The 24817-nt window shown below is 38.5% G+C and overlaps 1 protein-coding gene and 1 long non-coding RNA gene across 3 annotated transcripts in view; one reads left to right on the top strand and one right to left on the bottom strand.

Moving 5' to 3' along the window:
* Positions 1–24817, bottom strand: part of nudt4a (nudix (nucleoside diphosphate linked moiety X)-type motif 4a) — a 25491-nt gene extending 674 nt beyond the window's left edge. The window contains exons 1-5 of one of the 2 annotated variants that reach the window (XM_083552149.1): positions 23991–24817; positions 12363–12473; positions 4107–4151; positions 3835–3919; positions 1–1521 (exon numbers count right to left, since the gene is read on the bottom strand). The exon at positions 1–1521 is cut by the window's left edge and continues 674 nt beyond it. In XM_083552149.1, coding sequence (XP_083408275.1) covers positions 1316–1521; positions 3835–3919; positions 4107–4151; positions 12363–12473; positions 23991–24122 — 579 coding nt within the window. In that variant the 5' untranslated portion in view covers positions 24123–24817 and the 3' untranslated portion in view covers positions 1–1315. Of the gene's footprint in view, positions 1522–3834; positions 3923–4106; positions 4152–12362; positions 12474–23990 lie in introns of both variants that reach the window. The other variant, XM_083552148.1, reaches the window with a different exon arrangement.
* On the top strand, positions 19208–24805 carry LOC310732014. The gene is made up of 3 exons (XR_014535333.1): positions 19208–22386; positions 22900–23180; positions 23214–24805. It is a non-coding gene; the product is annotated as an uncharacterized lncRNA (long non-coding RNA).

The raw sequence follows: 24817 nt of genomic DNA, 5'->3' as shown, positions 1-24817 counted from the left end.
GGCATTGAGTAAAAGACAGGAGGTGGAGCTGGAGGTAGCAGAGCTGAAGATGTTGAGGTTTTCGTTGGGAGTGACGACGATGGACAGGATTAGAAATGAGTTTATTAGAGGGACAGTGCATGTAGGACGTTTTGGAGACAAGGTGAGGGAGCCGAGATTGAGATGGTTTGGACATGTGCAGAGGAGGGACACAGGGTATATCGGTAGGGGAATGCTGAGGATGGAGCCACCAGGAAGGAGGAAAAGAGGAAGACCAAGGAGGAGGTTTATTGATGTGTTGAGGGAAGACATGTAGGTAGTTGGGTTGAAAGAGGCAGATGTAAAAGACAGGGGGGTATGGAGAAGGATGTTCCGCTGTGACGACCCCTAATGGGAGAAGCCGAAAGAAGAAGAAGAACATGATGTTTATAAATTCCTTGGAAGATTTAACAAGCCTTACCTTAAGAAGTTTGTAGACCTAATAGCCCGAGTTCACATTTAAAATCAACTGAAAAAGCATGTAAGACTGCATTCCAGGCATGAAATCATGACATCTACATTTATGAAACTTGGCAAATGCCCTCATCTGAGCGACTTACAGAAGTGCTTTGAAGTCTTGATAAATAAATATATCCTGATACTGGTTCAATAGGTCACAGAATGAGAATATCTTTAGTTTTACTGATGGAGAGGTACTGTAATATAGTGAGAAAGATGGTGAATTAGAACTGTCCAAATTACATCAAAATGCATGCTGTTATCTCAAAGTCAGGGCAGTTGACTTGTTTAGATACAGAGTTATACACTTTGCCACAGACAATCAGCTTTTCTTTCAAAATATTGTTGACATATTAAAGGAAATAAAGAAAATCCATGAATTGCATAATTTTTTGGGGTTGAATTTCATTGTTTTTTTTTTTTTACATCAAGTATTGCACAGTTTGGCCATTGCAAAGACGCTTCAGCTTTATGTCAAACATGTTAAATCACTGCAACCTATGAATAAATAACATTAAAGCTCCATTAGTAATTGTTCAATTATTAAAAAGTTCATCCAAAGGTTCCTCGAATGTCCATGATCTTTACAATAGCCTTCATTCACAGCTCAAGTCCACCACGTCTTTGTTCAGCTGTAGGGAAGAAAAAAAAAGTATATACTCCATTATCACTATCTGCTAAACTTTTAAGTCAAAGGCACATTACGTCTTGAGACCTTTGGCTTTTCAATATTAGAAAAAAAAACTACTATGTATAGAAATGCTGCATGCAAAAGTAGTCCTTTCCGGTCCTTTTTTTTTTTTTTTTTGTGGCTCAAAGCTGCCCCCTGTTGGCAGTTCTATCTGTGTAATCGGGGCAGACTGCAGTCATGTGAGGTTGTCTGATGGAGAGGTGTGTTATCGGCTTGGCCTGTTGGCTCCTGAGTGTTTCCGTTGGTGGAGCCACAGCGAGGTGTGAGTCTGCGCAGGTACTCTGCATGGACCGGCTTATGGCACTGCAGCACCCGGATCGCCTCATCGATCTTAAACCACTTTCTCTTGCGACCTGTAAAGCGCATTGCAAATACGGCATTATATTATAATATTTACTCATCATTCAACTAACATATTAATCCTGTAAGACAACAGATCATTTGATTATTATTAAGAATAGTGCAGACATGATGACTACTGGTACATTTTGAGACCCTGTTTATATCTTTATAACCTTTATGACCTCCAAAACCATAATGTTAAGTGAGATTTTTATATAACTTTGTATTGGTCAAGTGTACCTTGCTAACATCATAAATACGAAAACATGTACCGTAGCGCAACATATTTCACCCGTTACACCGTGTGTAACGTGTCTTTCATTAAAGCCTGTGTAAAGTTCATTAGTGTAGCCTGCGGCTTATAGACAGGTGCGGCTTATTTATGTTAAAAATTGAAATATTTGTAAAATTCAGTGGGTGGGGCTTATATATGGGTGCGCTTTATAGTCCGGAAATTACGGTATTGGAACTGATCTGTGATAATCACAAATGTTGAGCTATTTTATGAGTTGCTCAGTAGCTCCTGATTCTATAACCTCAAATGACTGTAAAAGACTGTAGAAAGAACATTACTCATAATCTTACATTCCAGTGCTCATGTTAGTTCTCACTCTCCAGTGTTCTGTATTGTTTTAAAGATTTATAATAACACTCTTGATGTCTCCCAAATGAGGATGGGTTTCCCTTTTGAGTCTGGTTCCTCTCAAGGTTTCTTCTTCATAACATCTAAGGGAGTTTTTCCTTGCCACAGTCGCCATGGCTGCTCATCAGGAATAAATACACATCGTTCACCTTCACTGTTATTTTCTGTAAAGCTGCTTTGAGACAATGTCTGTTGTGAAAAGCGCTATAGCAATAATGGCGCTCTGCAGAATTGTTTTTTTTTTTTTTGTTTGTTTGGTTTTTTTTTTTGGTTTGGCTTTTAAACCAGCTGAGTGTATAAGCTTTTGCTGTGTATGGGCATTATACACTTTATACAAGTGCATGGGCGCTCTGCAGTCAGGTCTAATGTTGTACATAATTATAATTGCAAATAAAAAATGTCAGAAAAATGTCGATTCTAGCACGTCGGTAGATATAACAAGTTTATAAGATTAAACAAAACCATATAAATCCACAGTAGGAACTTAAACTGAATCATTACTAAATATATTTTTGCTTAAACAAAATAATTAAAACACTTTACTTTAAAATGTTATTTATTAATTGTAAAATTTTTTGAAATACAACTATGTAAATATTAGTGCGTGTTAGCAAATATGCAGTATTTTTTTTTTTACATCTAAATAGATCACATTTACGCCTGATTTCAAATCAACCACTGTCTATAAAGCTTATTCTAAAAATGTGGTCTCTGGAGTGCTTGAAGTTGTTGTCCTGCTTTAAAAAAGCCAGAACTGGTGGTGTTCTGATACATCTGTAACGCAAACCCTGACAATGTGCTGAACTTTTCTTCATTTGCAAAGTTCTGGAACTACGCATTAAACCTGACTGTTTGTGAAAGTGATTCCTGACAAATAAACATGTTATTTCAGGCATAATTCAGTTTTTTAAATGTATTTTATAATCTCCCGCACCAATTCCCACGCAGGCAGCTCATGTTATAATGAGGTTATAATGCCCTATTTGGCAGCCATCAAGGTTCGCGAGAGGCCGGGGAGAGGGAGAGCAAGAGGGAGCGAAGTGTCGAATGTGGTGACGCTGACTGGAAAACAACTGTGGCGCACCTCCTGGCAAACAAACTCAACGCTATTTATATTGCTGCAGCGGGTGAAGGATTACCAGGTTTTCTCTTTCCACACCATCTACAAATAGTTCAAGTTTGAATTACACTGTATGTGGGCAAACAGTTATTTATATAATGCCACCCCAATAGCACGTTTCCTAGGACTAAAACACATGATCACATACACAGCGGCGTAGAACTGCTGCACCAAGCCGTGTCTACCCTCAGATTCTAACCTCGCAGTTTAATCATGACCAAAAAAAAGACCAAACCAGACTAAGCTCTAAGCCATGAAAATGAATAACATGGCCTTTTAATTTCAGCACAAGCACTTGTGAAGTCTGTGCCTCTGAGAAACACTGGCTCACTACAGCTGACCTGATTAGATTCAATGACTGGCTTTGGTGATCAGAATGATCGTATACCTGACATACACAGAACAAAATCCGTTTCAGAGCCGAACTAATATGTTGTAAAACGAACCACAAAGAATTGGATGTACTTGGAACTTAAATGGATACTCAGTGAGGCAAAATGTTTAATATGGCAGAGTGATGGAGAAATTTGAAAAAAAGACCATACAAAACACTGAACCTACCAATATTAACAGAGTCCTCCCAGTCCTCCAGTGTCTCTGTAACAGTAAGCACATACACGTACGTTCGATGTTTGCTGTCTAGGTTCTGCTGAGAAATAAAATGAAGCCATTACTACAAAAAAAATAAATAACGAGAAAACATGACACAATATAACCATCTACAGCATTATCATGCAGTATCGACAAATCCTTCTATTAAGGATTTGTGACAAACCATGTTTGAAGGGCTTAAATGAATATCTGACCTTATGTAATTCGATTTGGAATCTTACCTCAAATACCCCCAGCAATCTGCCGAGTGTTCCCCTTACACCAGCCTGTGTAGTCGGGAAAAAAAAGGGAATATTAATATTAAATATAGTATTAGTATGAATATAGTATTGAATATTTGTGTATCCTAGTATAAAACACTGGTGTCAGCTCAATACAGAGATTGTGTCTTGCCAAACTTATATACACACACACACGTATTCAAGTTATACCATATATACATATAAAAGTAATGAAACTACTTTAAAAGGTTTCTGCAGGTTTCAAATTTAGGACTCATTGAAACCATTAAAAATGAAATTTAAAACCTCAAGGCATCAAAAACACACAAATACGTTGTTAGCAACTGGCCTTAACCGAGCCCTGAATGTATTTTTTTCCAAGACAAGTATCGCTAAACGTACACTTCGCCATAGCTTAAAAACAAAAACAGTTTTACGTCTGTGGAACGACCCAGGAGAGATGTGCCCCAATAACAGTAAGCTGATTGGTTGTTGCATGTTGGTCTCGTTTGCAGTAAGGCGAAGTATATGTAGACAAAAAAATAAATCAAATAACAAAAAACAAACAAAAAAAAAACCTTTTAAAAGGATAAGTAGAACATTTAAATGAGAATTAGAGGTTGCATCACATGGACATCTGAAAATGAAGCCCTGTTTAAAATGATTTAAGACCTAGAAGCGTGAAAGGCCTAAAATTGAGACTGCAGAAACCCTGTTATACATATAAATTCTATTCTACCATCATTCAGACAAAAAACTATTACAAAGCTATGGTCTGCCCATGTCCTATCTGGAAGTAAAAGGATTTAACCCCCAGTCATGTGTGCACTGGTTATACATGGGTCTGGCTCTGACATATAAAGCGGTGTCCGATCACAATGTATCAAGAAGCGGATGAGCACACGGACAAGCTGGAATTGAGCCAGATCTCCTGACCTGTGCGGCCAAAAAGTAGAGCCCCAGCTCTCTGACTGTGAGAGACCTAAGCCTTATATTTCTAGAGCACAGAAAAGATTCTGGCATGTTCATATGAGAACAGTGTGTCGTGCCTTGAATACGGTGAAACACTCTAATCTGAGCTCGGGTTACTTTGTCTGCAAAGAACCACTCCCTCCCTCTAGAGCAATTGGTCAATTATGTTCATGGCTTGACTTGTGAGCTCAGAGGACAAGACATTGTATTTAGTGTAAAATGATTTGCTCTATACACAGCAGTAAGCATATAAACACTTCTCTAGAGAAACTCTGTGTGTACGTCTGTTCCACGTCCTTTTCCATTATTGATGCTTTTCATTGGCGGGTCAATAAATATGTTCCAGACAACCTTGTCGGCCCTCCATCTAGCGAGACTGTGAACAATAATAGCTTTCTCTCTCCGCAACGCTCACAAAGAGGAGTGCTGGAAGCAGATCAAAAAATATCTGAGGCGGTTTTTTCATTCAGCACTTTCGAATGGCACAAACTGAAAAACAAGAAAAACTCATCCCGACACAGCTCCAGAGAGCTTGTTCCTCATCATGACCTATGGAATGTTGTAACTCGGGTAGGTTTACAGCCACATCATGGATTTACACTAATGGGGGTTAAATTCCTTCAAACATAATAAAGATTAATGCAACAGTCATGGTGAACAGTAATTACATGGTGTTTAATTCAAGGTTCATTCCAATAGGCAACGGCAAATCAAATCCGTGTTCCTTCACTATTTACACGAGGAAAATTATGCAAATTTAGAAATGTGGTGAGCGTGATTTTCTGGCTGCATTATTCAAATTATGCAAATTCACTCCTCTGCGGGGGGCATATTGTTTTTGAGTATAGGTGTTTAATGTAGGGTTTTGCAATAGCATCTTAACAAAAGCCTTTTAACATAAATACTTGCGTTTAAGCACAAAAATGCTGACTGAAAGAGATTTTCCCCTTTAAATGTCAATGCAATGCAATGTAAAATAAAAAATTTATGATATTTACAGTGCATCTAAAAAGTATTCACAGCGCTTCACTTTTTCCACATTTTGTTATGTTACAAACTTATTCTAAAATGGATTAAATAATACTTTCCTCAAAATTCTAAAAACGATACACCATGTGAAAGAAGTGTGTTTGAAATCTTGCACATTTATTAAACATCCTTGAGATGTTTCTAAACTTGATTGGAGTCCATGTGTGGTAATTTCAGTTCATTGGACATGATTTGGAAAGGTACACACCTGTCTATATAAAAGGTCCCACAGAGAATAGTTGCATGTCGGAGCACAAACCAAGCCATGGAGTCCAAGAAAATGCATGTAGACCTCAGAGACAGGATTGTATCGAGGCACAGGAATGGGGAAGTGCACAGAACAATTTCTGCAATTTCAGTTTGGAACCACCAGGACTCTTCCTACAGTGGGCCGCCCAGCCAAATTGAGCGATCGGGGGAGAAGGGTCTTAGTCAGAGAGGCGAACAAGAACCCGATGGTAACTCTGAAAGAGATCCAGAGCTTTTCTGTGGATCGAGGAGAACCTTCCAGAAGAATAGCCATCTCTGCAGCACTCCACCAAACAGGCCTGTATGGTAGCGTGGCCAGACGGAAGTCACTGCTCAGTACAAGCCACATGACAGCTCACCTGGAGTTTGCTAAAAAGGCACCTAATTGACCCAGTGACCATAAGAAAGATTGAACCCTTTGGCCTGAATGCCAAGTTTTATGTCTGGAGGAAACCAGGCACTGCTCAACACCTGGCCAATACCATCCCTACAGTGAAGCATGGTGGTGGCAGCAACATGCTGTGGGGATGTTTTTTAGTGGCAGGAACTGAGAGACTAGTCAGGATTGAGGGAGAGATGAATGCAGCAATGTACAAAGACATCCTTGACCTCAAATTGGGGACGCTTCATCTTCCAATAGGACAATGACACTAAGCACACACGCAGAACAGCAAAGGAGTAGCTTTGGGTCGACTTTGTGAATGTCCTTTAGTGGCCCAGGCAGAGCCCAGACTTGAACTCGATTGAACATCTCTGGAGAGATCTGAAAATGGCTGTGCACCACCGCTCCCCATACAACCAGATGGAGCTTGAAAGGTTCTGCAAAGATAGATGGGAGAAACTGCCCAAAAGTAGGTGTGCCAAGCTTATAGCAACATACTCAAAAAGACTTGAGGCTGTAATGTGCCAAGGATGCTTCAACAAAGTATTGAGCAACAGCTGTAAATTACTTATGTACATGTAATTCCTTTTTTCTTTTTTTTATAAATTTGCAGAGATTTCAAACACACTTCTTTCAAGGTGTCATTATGGTGTATTGTTTGTGTAATTTTAAGGAAAATAATGAATTTAATCTATTTTGGAATAAGACTAACAAAATGTGGAAAAAGTGAAGCGTGGTGAATACTTTCCGGATGCACTGTACATAGACAAAGAATGGAAAACAACGGAAAAAGCGCTAAATCTAAATGCCTGTAAAGAATTCATTTAAAACTAAATCTAAAATCAGCGAATAACAGCAGCACTATAACATTTACATTTTTAGTCACTGTTGTGATTTTCAGCAAATGCCAACGCATATTTTATTTAAATCACGTCTGTTAGCTTGCTGCATTTCTCCATTCCATTCTTTTTATAGCATTTGTCTACTACAAGTTAACATCTGTTTTCAAACGTGATTTACTGCGGCTTTACTACGTTCAAATGCTTGTTTTCAATGTTTGTATCGTTAATTTTTGCATATATTTAAATACACAATTATTATTAAATTATTATTTTTTAATTATATTTTATATAGATTTTTTTTAATGCATAGATTTTTTTTTTAAATGAAATAACCCAGCATGAGTGAATTGGTCAAGGAGAAATCCCCCATGCTCCACTCAACAAACAGCCACTATAAGTTAAATAAAATGTCTACATTAAAGAAACTAAATACTTTTATTATACACATTTATACGTAAATACCCTGAATTTGGATTTTATATAGTTATAATAAGTTTTGTTTAAAAAAGTATTTTTTTCCTTTTTTTTTAAACCCAGATTAACTGGGGGAAAAAATTTAATAATAATATTTGTCTATAAATAATAATATTTGTCTGTTACAGTAATCGTTAGTTGCCACCCTAGAGACACGTTTACTAAATTAAAGATTGTGTGTGGAATGTAGGCCTGTTTTTGTTCATACTTTCAGTAGAGGTATTCTGGCAAAGACAAGTTACCATTGGTTTATCTGTAACACTCAACCTGTATGACTTTTTCATAACTTCTTCAATATGGATATGTTCACTTTACAACTATATATCTCCAAATAAGATCGTGTGAAAACAAATATAGTTTGTTGAATTTAAAGGAATAATACAATCAACCAAGCTATTGATTAATAGTATAAAGTCCATAATTGTATAACAGTTATATTGAATTTATTCATCGTGTATTTACATTTTAAAGTATTGTAGTTACATCAAACCGTCTGAGAGATCACGCAAGAAAATTGCACTGATGTCCAAGGTGAAAATCTACCTGTTTAAAGCAAACACCATCCCCTGCATGTGTAACTCTTATGCTCTGAATAGAATAGAACGGGAGTCAATCTTTATACTTATCTTAATACCGATGTGGACATTTCCCGGATTAAATCCTTTACTACCTGCTGAACTCAACACTCAATGTGCATACAGTAAAGATAATGTGGTCAACAAAACCATTCAAATCCTTGGTATGTTAGTCCAATGAGTAAAACAAGATCAATAAAGGGAATGCTTACGACAGATGCCACTCATGCCAGTGCATTTTCTGTTTGGTTTAACGCGAAACATCAGCGTCACTTGGAAAATGTTCGACACTAAGTAGGGGCAGAGTTGTCCAAAAGCATTACAACAGAAGTTTGCTACAGTTGACAGAACGCTACACTGAATCCTCTCAACCAATTATCTTTACTATAACCATACCAAGTTATTTTACCTTAAAAAATGTCATACCTGGTATGAAAAACAGATTTTGTCCTGCATTTGTGTTTTTGCATTCCATCACTTGTTTACATATTGAGTATAAGAGTTCAACCACCTTGCTTGATAAAACCATTGGACTTTTGACTGCTGTTAACTGACAGTAAACACAGTGACAAGTTTGAATCTTCAAACTGATGTTGCAACCTGATAAATACGTCATCACTACTGGTTGTATTACCGTTAAAAGAGATGGCTATAGACTCGTGCCATCTGGTCTGACATTAATTGCACTAAGGGTCTAATGGAGAGTGACCTCTAAGCTTTCAGCAGCAGGACATACTTATTTCTTTATATAGCCAAATATGTACCGTGTTTAGCGTTCCTGTAAAAGTAATTACTCATCTCAACAGGATATGTAAGAGAAGCACCATAGCAGCGGTATGACGGATTATAATATCACGATACACGATGTTTAAAAACATGATACATATCACAATATACAGTTTGCTGTGCAGAGTCAGCGTGCAGAGTCAGCCATGATACGGCAAAATATCGCTGAGGCAAAGATGATTAGGTGCTTTGCTCATAGAAGTACTTATATAATATAGTGTAAGTTTTGTATTTTATTTCTTAGAAAGTAAGTTAACTCCATGGGAAGAAAACAGTCAGACTTAAAACTTAAACAAATGTATATCTAAAAATATATATCAAATCTAAATTTAAGAGATCTGTGAAGAGAATGCTAAGCAGACAATTTTATATACAACCAACACCAAAAGTATTAGAACAACAAGGCCAATTTTTATTTTTTTTATTTTTTTATTTTTGCCTTACACTGAAGATATTTGGGGGGTAAAATAAAATAAATCAATAGAAGATAATTACATCAAGATGTGTTAAACAATTTAGAAAAATGGCATCTTTGGTGGTAGGCCACCAAATTTTTAGAGGAGCGCAAAAGTAACAGAAGATTTGTCTTTAAGCAAATTAAATAATGCAAATCACATTTGGTTGAATAGCCCTTGAAATATCTGCATCGAGTCATGCAACTCGATGACATTATTTTAATTTTTTATTCTTTGCTCAATGCTCAACTACGGTAAGGTCTGGTGACTGATTACGGTTTTCCCCCACTGTTGTGTTGCCAATGTTTTTGATTATTGTCTTGCTGAATCATGATAAAGTTCCTCATGGTTATCGTTCCTGAAGACTTCTCAATTCATTTAATCCTAAATAAAGCTAAAAATACAGTAAGCAGATCATTTCTTTCTCTACATTATGGCCTTTTTCATCACTTTGATAGCGTTTAATCTTGATATGAATTTTTTTTTTTTGTGTGTTAACCCAAATCTGCCAATTTGATTCTTAATTCCAATAAATGGTTTTGTCTAACCTCTCTGAAATTCTGCTCTCAGTCTTCTTTAAACAATGGATTGTGTTACCTCCTGTCTTGTGGAAGGTGTTGGTGATTCCCCTGCCAGTTTTTCTTCACAGCTCGGACAAACCATCTGTCTTCACCTGCTTCTGTTTTCTTTGTCTGACCTATTTGATGTGTGGTTGTCAGTATCGGACATTTTTCTTTTTTTTTCCATTCCAAACTGTTGTATGCGTTATGGAAAATGCTTGTCTAACAGCTCTGACTGATTTTTCCCTATTAGATTTGGAATGAACAGCTTACTGGTACTTATGTCGATTTACTTGTTTTAAAAAACCACTGCAGACGTTATGGGTACAACCCAGGGCTTAAAAAAAAAAAAATAATAATAATAATTTTAAATCAGGAATCGCCCGTCACTTAAATGTTCCAACAATTTTGAACGTGAAAAATTGGTAGGTTTAAACAAAAGGTACATTCCAAAGTAGATCCAAAGTTGTTTAAGAAATCACGAGTCTTGCCATTCCAGTACGTTCTGAGGGCTAAAACAGTGGTCCCCAACCCCCGGGCTGCTGACCGGCACTAGTCCATGGGTCATTTGGTACCGGGCCGCACAGAAAGAATACATAACTTACATTATTTCCGTTATATTTATTATCTGATTCTAAACGATTTCTTATTTTGGAAAATGACCGGATTCTCTCCACCACATGTCTTGTCACCTGTCTAGGACTCTCTCTTGATGCATGTCAAGATGCCTCGGTCACATGTCTTACCCACATCCGCTACCTTCTTAAAGGGGCTCCGGCCGCGAACACAATACTCTATCGCTAAATTCAAACCCCCAAGCTAGCAAAATGAACAAAAAATAACACAGTGGATTCACGTTTATTATTATATTTAGAAAATACCAGTTTTATGCCGGTCGTATTATTTTATTTTGTTGTATTTTTCCGCCACACTCTTAAGACCGGTCTGTGAAAATATTGTCCGACATTAATCTGATCGGTGGCGCACATTAAAAGTGCACATTAAAAGTGCACAGAAAGCCCACACTCAGAAATTCATTACTCTATAAAAGAGGGCGCAGCAACTCGCATATCAGGGGCTTGGTACCTTTTCACAGCGTACTGCTACAGCTGCTACATGCACATGAAGACCGTCACTAGACACAGAAAATAACTCCCTCATGCTTGTTTAAGGAAATGTTTTCTTCCAAACTGAGGAGACCATTGGTAAGAGGACACTAACTTCAAATGTCGTCTCCATGTCTCATAGTTGTCAATAAGTGGGAGAGGTCCTTTGAGGAGCCCTTTTAAATTCATGACATCTGCACAGCTTTTTGAGGTGAACCCTAAAATCTTTACAGAGTAACAACATAGACTTCATGCATAGATACACAAGGTGCTGGGCCATAAAGTCGCCATCCATAGATGTTAAGATGTGAATAGTAATTTCAGGTGAATAATTAAATACGTAGCATCAGTGGTGTGGGTATGACTTTCATCGATTGAGCTTCTAAAATGGATCTGAAGGTGTAGGCCAAAGTACACAGGAATAAAGCTTGCCATGTCATTTGCTTATCTCCAAGCAGTCTTCATGGCTGGGGTCAAGACTGAAGTATTCTGTTACGACTACATGTCCTTATTAAAATTAGGACCAAGCTGCCAACAAGTACGTGACAAAGTCAGTAATGTACCTTGAATATTTTAAGGAAATATGAAGCCTCCACAGTTTTAGTCCAAGACAAATACTAGTGCCTAGGCGCCAGTTTAAATGTCTACATTCCAATGACGTTTACACACGGCAGTAAAACGTGGAAATGCGATACTGACAGGTTCTGAAATGGTATTTGGACTGAGGAGGGACAACCGTTTTTGGCAGCATGCCACTTGGGTTTATGAATATATTTACTAGCAATCACAATATTTTATGGTTTAATACAAATGACTGACAGCTCACCTCTTCATAGACCTCTCTCACAGCAGTGCCACCCGGCTCTTCCTCTGGCTCCATTCCGCCTCCTGGAACGATCCACTGATCCGGGTGCCGGCTACTGCTCACAAGCAACACCTGATCACCCACAACACACACACACACATACACACAAACAAAGGAAGAGCCAAGTCAGCAAGAAGTCAAGCACAACATGATTGGCAATTATCCCGTTATCGTGATGACATAACTTATGACACCCAAAAACTGAGAGCATCATAGGTTTAGCCTATAGGTTCGAAACAATCAGAGTTTCCCTAAAAGGGGAGAAGGGGTTCAAAAGTGCAACTCTAAGATCAGTCCAAGTTTTACCAAGGGAACTAAAAACTATTTTAATGGCTGAACCTGTTATGCTGGGGATAAATCTGAACCATTTGCAAGTCTCCCCAAATGGAAATACTTCAGTAAAGTACGGTGTAAAAGCTACTTAAGTACAGTAATGAATTACATTTACTGTGTTACTGTCCAGCGTTTGATACAAGGCACTTTCAATTACTGCACTTTTATCATGTTCAATGAAAATCCTTAGGTACATATACAGACGATGCTACTACGGCTCCTCTGAAAATGCATTATACTGAAACACAGTTTCCAACGTTGTGCATCATTACAGTCTGAGTTTTTGCATAATGATGGAAGTTATTATGACCCACCCTACTTAATGATGCAAAACCTCCACATGGTGTCTTTTGCTGCAATGAGGTGTGACAGACAGTGATTCAGGTACATGGATCATTACCATGAACGAATGTGTGCGTCAGAGTGACTCAGCATCTCGACATTTCAGACAAGAAATTTCATTTCAGCCCTAATTAACTGTAGCTTTGGTCTTACACTACTTTCAGTTGCATTGTCCACAGAGTTCAGCATTTGCTCTATTTAGTCTTTTTACTACTTTGATAGACAAACAAAAACCATTTTTGAACTGCTTAAAAAAAAATTACACAGATTTCAAAGTCTCTGGTTTCATGTGTCACTTTAGGCTGAGGACACAATCTGTGCAGACAGACATGATTGAATAGATAAAATCAGATGCACTTATACTCCTCTCTCTATTTTCTAGGCCTGCTGGTCATTTCCTTACTCTAACAAGGAGCTAAATACATCTGTGTAATGTAGGCATTCAAGGACTTTGTGATTCAGTGATCCCACATGCAAGTGTTACTTTGGTACTGCGCCCAAGTATATTGATAGGAAGCCCAAGGGAGCACATTTTGATTATTTATCCACTATAAAGGGAACAAAACAACACACCCTGTTTAAAGTTAAACTGTGAATATAAACAGGGTCTGCAGAGGAGAAGGAGAGAAAGAAATGAAATGGGTGAGTATGGATTGGGTGTGGATTTGGGTGCTTGGAGTTAGAGATGGAGGTGGTAGGGGTTGAACAGTATCAGACTAAAGCCCTATTCGGACTTGACTAGTTTTCCAAGCGACGTTTGAGTTAGAATTTCTTCAGCCGACGTCTGTCATTTCATGTATGGATTCGGACGGGACTAACACGTGTTTATTACGGAGGTAGGAGTGTCTGTGTTTTACATGTGGGCGTTGCACAAGACCACATGTCCAGGATGTGTGGATTGCGTATGGTCATATGACAAAGCAGAAGCTTGAATACCGGCGCGCTAGGGTTAGTACGGGAGTTCACGTTAACCAAAACACACAAGAAAATGCGTTTTGAAAAAAACATTTTTCAGCAATCACAAACATTCGCGTTCGGACGGGATTAGATTTCTCAAAGGACCGCCAAGTTTGCTGAAAAACAGTAGGTAATTTGCTCTGGAATTCTTACAGAGGTCGTGTGAGAGAAAGACAGACATGGCAGATTCAGACGAGATTAAAATCACAAAGTACGTCTGTGAAACAGTAATTTCTCTAACGACCCCCTGTAAAACTAGTCTCGTCCGAATCGGGCATATGGCTGCATTTGATTAAAACAGTTGAATCAACTCTTTCTGACCAAAGGCAATTAAATAAACAAAGACAATATAAAATGCACCTTTAACCTCAAATGATCTACTAAACCAGGAACTGAGCTCACATTCCAGTTCAGACAATGCCCATGTGCACACAGCTAGCTCCATGAAAATGTGGTTTACTATTGAACACCTTTGGAATGAATTGGAATGTTGACAGCACCTCAGGCCTCCTCACCCTACATCAGTACCTGGCTTTACTAACACCCTTGTCATTACCATGACTTTACTAACAAATGTCCATAACCATGCTCCAAAATCTAGAGAAACATCTTCCCAAAAGAGTGGAGGTTATTATAAATGGCAAATGGGTACTAAAGCTGGAACGGTATGTTCTGAAAGCATATGAATCACATCACATTTTACCCCAGTTTGTGTTTCTTGTGTTTGTGTAACTCAAATGCAGCACATACCGTTACTATTAAGAAAACAGAATGCGATAGAACTGGTAAATGATTATCCTTTTCTATAAAAACTGAAATGATTAACCCTTACTGCTCGATTTATTGCTAGCTAGAAGCTCCCCATTGTAATCAGGCAACCAAACCAAAATGTGTGCATTAGGCCTCCACTTGTGGTCATTTTAATAGTATGGTCAGACATGCCATGTGCACCTGACATTACTCTTAACCTCAGGCCCTATCACAGTACATGACAATTTATTTTTCATTGGTTTATCACGAGACCGAAAAGGAAACTAGTCATAAATCTGAAACACAAAACGAGCTGTCAGAAAACACACACACGCACACACACACGCACGCACACACGCACGCACACACGCACGCACGCACACGCACACGGAAAGCTTTGTGAAAAAACATGACTGCTGTTAAAAGCCTTCAAGTAAGTGAGCATCTGAAATACAAGCCATTTCAATTAGCTTTTAATATAGAAACCTTTGTTTTACAATGACTGCTTTTACAAACGATTCCTTTTTGCCTGAACTGCTGCTGCCATTATTATTATTATTATTAATATTATTATGAATTCATTTGTATTATTTAATTTCTATGAAATTAAAGTAAATAATTAAAACTAAAACTACGTAGGAACTCATGAAGATTTAAAACATGAGTAGCAAAGTCACTTTGGAGTATATTCACTTCCAAAATATCTGTAAAGAATTTCTATAACACATCCTACACTAGGACCTCGCCACCACTGATCTCTTTATCCTTTACCACATTACTGCCGGTCAGGCTTGCACCATTTAGTATCCGTCTGAATCTTACAGACGGTTATTCTACATCTGACCAAATCACTTGACATTAGTGTGTTTCAGAAAACAGCTATGAAATCTGTAGTGTGAGCTGATGAGCAATTCTGAAAATCTCTGCAGATACCTTCTGCATACAATCAAGAAGAAAATGTTAAAAGTTGCTACGTATATAATTTCCTTTTAAATGCATCGTCTTTCACAAAATGCAGCAATTAGCCTCCAACAACACGAAACCAAATCTATACACCACCATGTGCTACCATACACCTTTCTGAGCTACTGTTCCTCATGCATTAGCAAGTTATACAATTACAGCTCAAGGGTTCGAAAGGAGAAAGTGTTTATAGCATAAGATCAGGGGGATAAATGCTGTAGTAGGCATGCAGCAGAGTGTTATCTTCTTTAATAAACATCTGTGCTAGACGTATAGCTGGAATGAAACCAGTACTCCAGACTTTAGGTGAACTTCAGAGGTGGAGTTACAACTCGCATAATTCAAATTCCTTGGAGAGCAACATAAGCAAATGACACTTATTTTTACTTCGAGCTGCAAATGGATCTTTAAAAAGTATAATATTTCACTATATTAATGCTTTGCAAGGGAGTACATAGTACTTTTTAAAAAAAATTTTTTTTACTGAGACTACCGTAATTTCCGGACTATAAAGCGCACCCATATATAAGACGCACCCACTGAATTTTACAAATATTTTTATTTTAAACATAAATAAGCCGCACCTGTCTATAAGCTATAAGGTTTCTACACTGAAACTAATGAACTTTACACAGGCTTTAACAAAAGACAGTGCCTGTTACACGATGTAACGGGTGAAATATGTTATAATATGGTAAAAAATAGGAGCATAGTCGTATTTTGGGAATAGCATGCCACTGCTTTTTTCCGGTAATACTGCATGTGTGCAAGACGAGGATTATGTCCTTATTATTTTCTGATGCTCATTTCTAAGTTTCTTTGACTAACCCTTAAAGGTGTTGCCAAGAATAATAAAAACCCACAAGTTTTGGAAACCTGTCTGTGCTTATATCATTTCTGTTGCAACTGGAGTTAGCGCGCTCTCCCTTCACCCAGACTCAACGCGCTACAACGGCTTGTATCTAAACAGTAGCCTACCAAGAAAGTCATTGTTCACTGTCTTCCTTTCACAACTATTTCTCTCGGGAGTTTATCTTTTGGCATCGTCATGCGTTTAAAAAAACAAAAGTTTTTTTTCTCCCGATGCCGTGCAGCTCAGAACACAGGTGAGGTGCGTTTTTTCGTTTCCGTTCGGAAATTTAATTGGTCTACTGTTATGTCGCTCAGTTTTTTGGCTTGAAGTTTGTGAATCCGGGAAAAACCCAGGAAAAATTCATAAATAAGCCGCTTCGTTGTTTAAGCCGCGGGGTTCAAAACGTGGGAAATAAGTAGCGGCTTATAGTCCGGAAAATATGACAAATATAGATTTATCTTGTCTTGTTTTCACTGAACAGGTTCACTGGTAGAACAACAACTAACATCGAAACGATACAGACGCTCATGCATGTACTCATAAAATGCTCAAAAAATGCTACCACTCCAAAACTTTATGATGTACGCTCGAGGGAATTTTGTTGTATGTTCAAGGTTTATTGCAATGCTGGCTTTTATGGTTATTTAATGGCAAATAAAGATATTTAATCAAATACTGATAAAAAAATAGCCAACTTTCCAATTCACAAAACACTTTTTGTCCAGAAGAGTGACATTGTCTTGTGCCTTAAAAAAATAAAAAAATAACACTATATGGATAAAAGTTTGTGGACACCTGACCGTAAGCTTTGTATGTGCTTTTTTTTTTTTTTTTTTTTTTTTTTTTTAAAACACCCTGTTCCACAGTTATTCCCCATATGCTATTATTATAACCTATTGAAAAGATGTTCCTTTACTTTGTGCAAAGTATGGTTCTGATGTAAGGTGAGAAGGCCAGGGGTGAGAGTTCAAATTCATCTCAAAGATCTTTTGTAGGGTTGAGGTCAGCGCTCTATAGGAGGCCACTCGAGATCTTCCATTACGATCCGTATAAACTATCTGCATGGAGCTGGCTTTGTGCACAAGGGTGTGGTGCTGAAAGAGGTTTGGGTCTTCTAGTTCAAGTAAAAAGAAAATGTAATGCTACCACATCCAAAGACATTTGTGTGCCTTCAACTTAGTGGTAACTGTTCGGGGAAGAACCACATAAGGTAAAGTAATTTTGTCCACATGGTGTTATAGTGCCTCAGTAAAATCAAATCCACTCTTTTTGATTGTAACTGTATAAAATGCAAGGTAACTAATGTGAATACCCAAGGCACTTATAAAATCAACTAGCTAACAGTACATGGTAAATGAACAGATGTGTGCACACTATTCATGGCCACAGTATTAACTGAGGAAACATTACTGTTTTGAGTATTAGTATAGAATATTAGTGGAAAGTAACATATCAGTTTGCTAGTTTGTAACCAGCCACATATTCACAACACAGTAAGGTTTAAGAAAACATTTTCCTTCCTTCCGTGGCGTTCTAGACGTTTCCACAAACTATTGTATTGGCATACTTTCAGACCAGAACACCAGAAAACAAGACTCCACTCTTTGGGTAAATGAGCTAAAAAAAAAATGACAGTTCAAACCAAACCACAAGCCAGACAGACACTCAGTGTACCAAGGCATTGGGGCAGCACTCGCCTCTCTGCACGAGAACAGAAAGATTAGCTGCACCATGGCGACAGGCACGTACACTGCTGCTGAACAGTAAATAGTGAACAAGGTTATCACAAGCTTTCCTCTGGGACACCTTTTGGTCTGAACTAATGTCAATCACATTAGTTCACAATAAAATAGGGAGACAATAAAAACAATAAAAATAAAATTAAAAATTAAAATTAAAATAAAAAAGAGTGAAACTGGTTAGCCAGCTCATAATCAAAGAAATGCTTTGGAAAAAAACAACCAAAAAAAAAAGAATTGCAAACCAGAATTGCCACTGGCTGTACATTTCCCATAATAAAGTAAATTATTACTGGTAAAGTGGTTGGAGTTGACACAGAAACTCCTAGACATGTACATATTGAGAGAAATGGTGATAACCTCCACCTCAACATTACAGGCATAGTCTTTACTAAAATTGACTAATCTTGCAAATTGCAAAGAAACACCTAGAAAGAAGATAAGGGGCATATTCTGCATTCATCCTCATTCAGAATTAGCAGCCTGTTATTTCCATCCTACGACTAGGAAAAGACAAAGACACCTCAACTTAAATTTATCAACTTGAGTAAACAAGTTGTGCCTTAAAAAGATGTGCTTCAAACCGGACAGACGAACATACTGGCTAATTTTAACATCAGTTACATAATATGTACAGACCGTGCTGAATAACCTGATTATTGGGTTCAAATCTGGGTGTCTTCATTGATTATCGTGAAATATGATCATCCCCTTGCTAGCATGCTACGGTATTTGCGACACAAAGGACATTTGCATGCACATTCACCTCAACTTCATTAGTTAATAGCATACAACCACACCTTAAAACACAAATCTTAATTGCAGACTGTACATGTGCTGAATAATTGGACTTAGGAGTTACAATCTTGTTTTTTTTCTTCTTCGAATCTCGTAAATGTAAAATATGCCATTTACGTGATCAATTAAGTAACGGGTCAAATGGGGTGATTGAATATACATCAAAATTTACTACCAAATGAATCTTGCCAAATCTGATTTCATTCAGTGATCTGTTAAGGAATGCAGGAGGGAATAAGAAAAACGCCTCCGACATTGTTGAAGAATGTGCCACTCTTCTCTTCCTCAAATGACACAATGGCAGTTAGAAAAGCGAAAGATCATTAAAAATGAAGTGAATGTGTGTTGCTTAAACCAACACTGAATTTAGGGTGTGGGCAACGAAAACAGCATGACAGACTGTACTACTGTGCTAGAGCTAGACATGGCATATTAAGTAATGAATTAGGAAAGAAAGTAGGTGTCTATTAGAAAGTTGGAGATGTGACAGAGTGAGTTCGTGCTCAGCGTGACTCTCTATTTATTGTGTCTTTCCTCCAGAGAGAAGAGAAGTGAAAAGACCGGGTAAAAGAATCCTGTCAGGGGACGGCAAGTGCTTTCATTCCAGTTCTATAAATTGCTGCTGATGGGTCACTTGGTGCTTTGGCACTTGGTGTAACTTGCTTTCCCTCGGTAGCCCCCCCTCCCTCCTTCTCACAATCACATGCAGAAGATTGTGCCCTTTCACTATGCTGAACAGGCTCCAGTACTCTCACAGTGCACTGTGTCTCAAATCATTTATGCTCATTTCTCAAGAGAAACGCCTCAAAACATTGCTGGAAAATACACAACAATGTGTTTTTCTGTAAAAGTCTCAACTGGTGAAGGTACAGAGTCGAACAGCCTTGTGAGATGATACTTTTCATGCAGGGGGTGTTTTAATTGTGCAGGATTCAACATTACAATTAAAAAACTGCCTAAATAAGAGCGTCGTGAGTGTTATGAGATGCTTCTAAAAGCAGCTGAAATGCGTTTCGGGGCCTATTTTGAAGCTTGAAGCCTCCGTGTTTTGAATGTAATTCGAAGATAAACAGTGAGCAGACTAAACACACTCTGAAGGACTTTCATTTGGATTCAAAAATAACCTCCCGTGGAGCACAAATTTAGGCTGAGTGACACTGGAATACGATGAATTAGGTCTTTTAGCGATCGTGCAAACGTGTCAAATAATTTTTGTTGTCTCCTTGAAATAAAAATGAATCTCCTTGCATAAAAATGTTTCACAGAAGAAAAATAAACGCCCCTTCAAATAGAAGATATTTTGTCTAAAAACCCTGATCAAGTTCATTTCAATTCCATCATGTAACGCTACATAAAGTGGAAATCCGAGGGAATACTTACAATAATTTGCAGGGCAATTCATCTTGAATCAAATCTCTATTTTCTATTTAAGTTTTTAAATAAAGGAGATGGAATTATAACAAGTAAGGCCTTTTAATGCTGAATAAATAAAACAACGCTTGGACAATGCAGTCGTGTGTGAAAAAAAGGAAATGTACCAGCTATTTTGTATTTGAAATGCACACCAATTAAAGAATCAACATTTTGCTCACAGTATCGGCTAAAGTCTTGCATTGAAACTCTCTGCCATCTTATGCATATGTGCAATCGCACAAGTCTTTCTGCTGATCATGTGACGGATGAGGCAGGTTTGTTTTCTTCCCCATTCAAGTGAAAGGAAGTGCAATCTGAAGTGAAAAACAGGGGGTGTGATCTCAGTTCCAAAGCCATTCGATTTCCTCTTCCACTTTCTCCAGCCTGCGAGACACATGCGAGATCAATTCTGTATGCACCCACCATCCAAACACCTGCAAATCTTCTCATTTATGCACAAAAATCTTGCAGGTCGAGAGCTTCAGTAAACACTGTAACAAACAGCAACATCCGGGGTTGACCTTGGTTACTTTGACCGCTGCATGCTTGCGCTAGCCAGACAGACCGGTAAGGGTATTTCACAAACGTATGATATCTTGGAATTTTCACACACGTGACATTATGTAGAATTTACACGGTTTGGTGCCAAATACAAACAAAATATCTGCACTTCTATGGATGAAACCTCATGCTGAGGAGAGCCATCAGAGGAGAATAGTCAGACTGGTTTAAACTGAAAGGAAGGCTACTGTACTGTAAATAAACACTCGTTACAAACGTAAAGTGCGGAAAAGCATCTCAATATACACAAGACGTCAAACTCTTAGGTGAATGGGTTACAACCGGCTTCCAGTCCGATTGTTTGAAACCAAGGCACAGGTTTACCCAAACTGGACAGAAACCTCTGTGTGTTTAGTCTGTGACTCATGAGAAATACACGAGGTTGAGTTTGTGGGAGGTTGCATCATGTCCAACAATCCTGGAGAATAATAAGAAAAAAAGAAAAAAAGAAAACAATGTGGAATGTTACACCACCTGGAAATGTGTTCTTTCTGTGAGCTTTCACTGTGTATTGTGCTGCTCAGATAAGATTCATGCTTGAAGTGCTGTTAATCCAAAAAAAGATGATGGAGACAATTCAACATTACAAAGACACAGATAAGTGAAGTGAAAAGTTGTTTCTACACACGTCTGTAGCTTGTGTCACTTGTGGGCTTGAGGAAGTTACTAAGGCCTCTAAAGCCTGTATACAAAACTCTATTGTATAAAATAACAGCGGCGCAGAAGGCTTTCTGCTGTTAGTATGCGTTCTAGTCTTTCAGCGTAAACGCTTTCAGTTTAGTTTACATCATATAAAATCAATGTTAATGTGCCATTCCGGTGACAAAGTATTGACAAAAATATCACTGTACCCATTTGAATAGGGTTTTTTTGTCAAATAAATCTGTACTGTGGGTGTCGACAAAATGTGTTTTCAATGAACATGATACCTTTCTGCAAAACGTGTTATACAGAGATCAAACGTGAATGGGATGCCGCCAGGAGTGTATGATTCTACCACATACACTTGACCATAAAGTCTATAGAAGAACACTGCTCTGATCCGATATTGTAAGGTAATAGAATACTAATACCAAAGAAAAGGAAGTACACAACAAGGCCAAAGGTTTGTAGACACTTCACCATCACAGCCTTATTCGGCTCTTCTGCAAACAGTCACCACAACATTTGCAGCAGAACAGTTTCCAGTTCACTGGCAGTGAAAGTGTTTGAACCTTTCCCTGCGTGCCATTACCCCTGTGCACAATGAAGTCCATTAGTACATGGTGTACATACAGTACAGACCAAAAGTTTGGACACACCTTCTCATTCAAAGATTTTTCTTTATTTTCAAAACTATGAATTAACACATGTGGAATTATATATGGAATTATATACATAACAAAAAAGTGTGAAACAACTGAAAAATGTCATATTCTAGGTTCTTCAAAGTAGCCACCTTTTGCTTTGATTACTGCTTTGCACACTCTTGGCATTCTCTTGATGAGCTTCAAGAGGTAGTCACCTGAAATGGTCTTCCAACAGTCTTGAAGGAGTTCCCCGAGAGATGCTTGGCACTTGTTGGCCCTTTTGCCTTCACTCTGCGGTCCAGCTCACCCCTAAACCATGTCGATTGGGTTCAGGTCCGGTGACTGTGGAGGTCAGGTCATCTGGCGCATCACCCCATCACTCTCCTTCTTGGTCAAATAGCCCTTGATGCCTTCAGTGTGACTACAATTTTCATAGTCATAAAAATAAAAAAAACTCTTTGAATGAGAAGGTGTGTCCAAACTTTTGGTCTGTACTGTAGGTTCGGGAGAAAGAAGTTGAGTGCCCTGCATAGAGCTTCAGCCATGACATAAACACCTTTGGGATGAATTTGAACACTGGATGTGAACAGGGTGTGTATCAGGGCTTATCACTGTATATTAGAGTGTGTATCAGGAATTATTGGTGTTTATATCAGTAGATAGAACAGGGTGTGTATTAAAGGGAATGTCAAGATGTTTTAAGGTGTATATTAGCGTGTATATCAGAATGTGTATAAGGATATATTGGGGTATACATGAGTGTGTATCAGCGCTTTCCAAAGTGTATATAAGGGTTTATCAAAGTGTATATTAGTGTGTGTATAAGGGTTTATTATCAGGGTTTATCAAAGTGTATATTAGTGTGTGTATAGGGGTTTATTATCAGGGTTTATCAAAGTGTATATTAGTGTGTGTATAAGGGTTTATTATCAGTGCTTTTTAAAATGTATATTAAAGTGCATATAAGGGTTTATTATCAGGGTTTATCAAAGTGTATATTAGAGCATGTATCAGGGTTTATCAAGCTATAATTTAGAGTTGGTGCATATCGACGTACAGGTCAAGATTTTGTGTGTATTAGCGTGTAGATCTAAGTTTATTGGGGTAAATATTTGTGTGTATCAGATTGTATATATGGGTGTATTTCATGGTTTAGCAGAGCATATATTAGAGATACACCAGGGTGTATATCAAGGCGTGTACAAAGATTTGTCAGGTGTATATTAGACTGTGTATCAGGATTAAGTGGAGTATATTAGTGTTTATAAGGGTTTATTCATGTATATTGTAAAGTTAGACCAGAATGTATAATAAAGTGCATGTCAAGATTTTTCAAGGTGTATATAAGGATTTATTTATATTATAATAAATCCTGATGAGTGCATATCAGGGTTTATCAGTGTATATCAGAGAGTTAGTGTGTATCAGGGTTTATATATTAGATTGCATTTCACGTGCATCAGTGTGTATATTAAGTGCATGGGTATCAGAACACTAAGTGATTACACAAGATGAGCTGAAGTGAGTAAAGAGCAGGAAAAGCTGTACTCTTGGCATGAATCGAAGAAGAGTACAGGGACACAGATCCTACCTCGTCCTCCCGTTCGTTTTTGAAACACAAACACGCGGCCCGTTTTTTAAAGCCTTCTCCGTCGTACGTCCTCGTCTGATTAGGCTTGAACTTCATCATGTATTCCAGATTGCTGAGATTCTCCATAAGCATTAGAAGAAAGAAAGAATAAAAAACCCTAGTTCCTGCTGCAGTTCTCCTACGCAGATTTCCGCTGAGTTTCTTTCCCACTCAGACCAGTAAAACCAGCTCGGCCCCGAGCGCTCCGGGTTCTTCATGCACGGCGCATCTCTTGCGCTTCACGCTGAACAGAAATCGTCGCGCTCCGGGTCTCGCGCTCACCATGGTGGATCGCGTCTGAGCTCCGCGCGCATCATGTCCGACTGCGCTCCTCGCGCTGCACTCGCTCTTCCTCCTGCACGCACTGCGCAGACGCGTTCACGAGCGCTGGAACAGAGCGGACTTTCGGAAACGTGAACAGGCTCGAAACAGCGCACCGGGAGACGCGCGAGAGGAAGTCGGAGAAGGCGCTAAGAAACGGCCCACATTAAATCACTTAAAGCAGCCAAGCGGCGACTCGCGATCTCGCCGACTTTACATAGCGATCAGCGTCTCTCTGTCGCCATCTAGCGTCCGTCTCTCGTTTAGCACCAGCTTTCATACCTACCTGCCTGAGCTGAGCGCGTGACCGACAGACGCGTCGTCGCAGACCGAAAATAAAGTAAAGCTAAAATTGGTAGCTAAATAGCTAAAAGCTAGGAAATGGAAGGATGCATTTTTTTCACGACCCGCGCATACGACCAATTTCAGTACGCGCGCACACGTGTGTGTGTGTGAGAGAGAGATCG

The sequence above is a fragment of the Silurus aristotelis genome (assembly GCF_946808225.1).
Source record: "Silurus aristotelis genome assembly, chromosome: 10".
NCBI classification, from domain to species: Eukaryota; Metazoa; Chordata; class Actinopteri; order Siluriformes; family Siluridae; genus Silurus; species Silurus aristotelis.
This window is presented reverse-complemented; position numbering and strand designations above follow the sequence as displayed.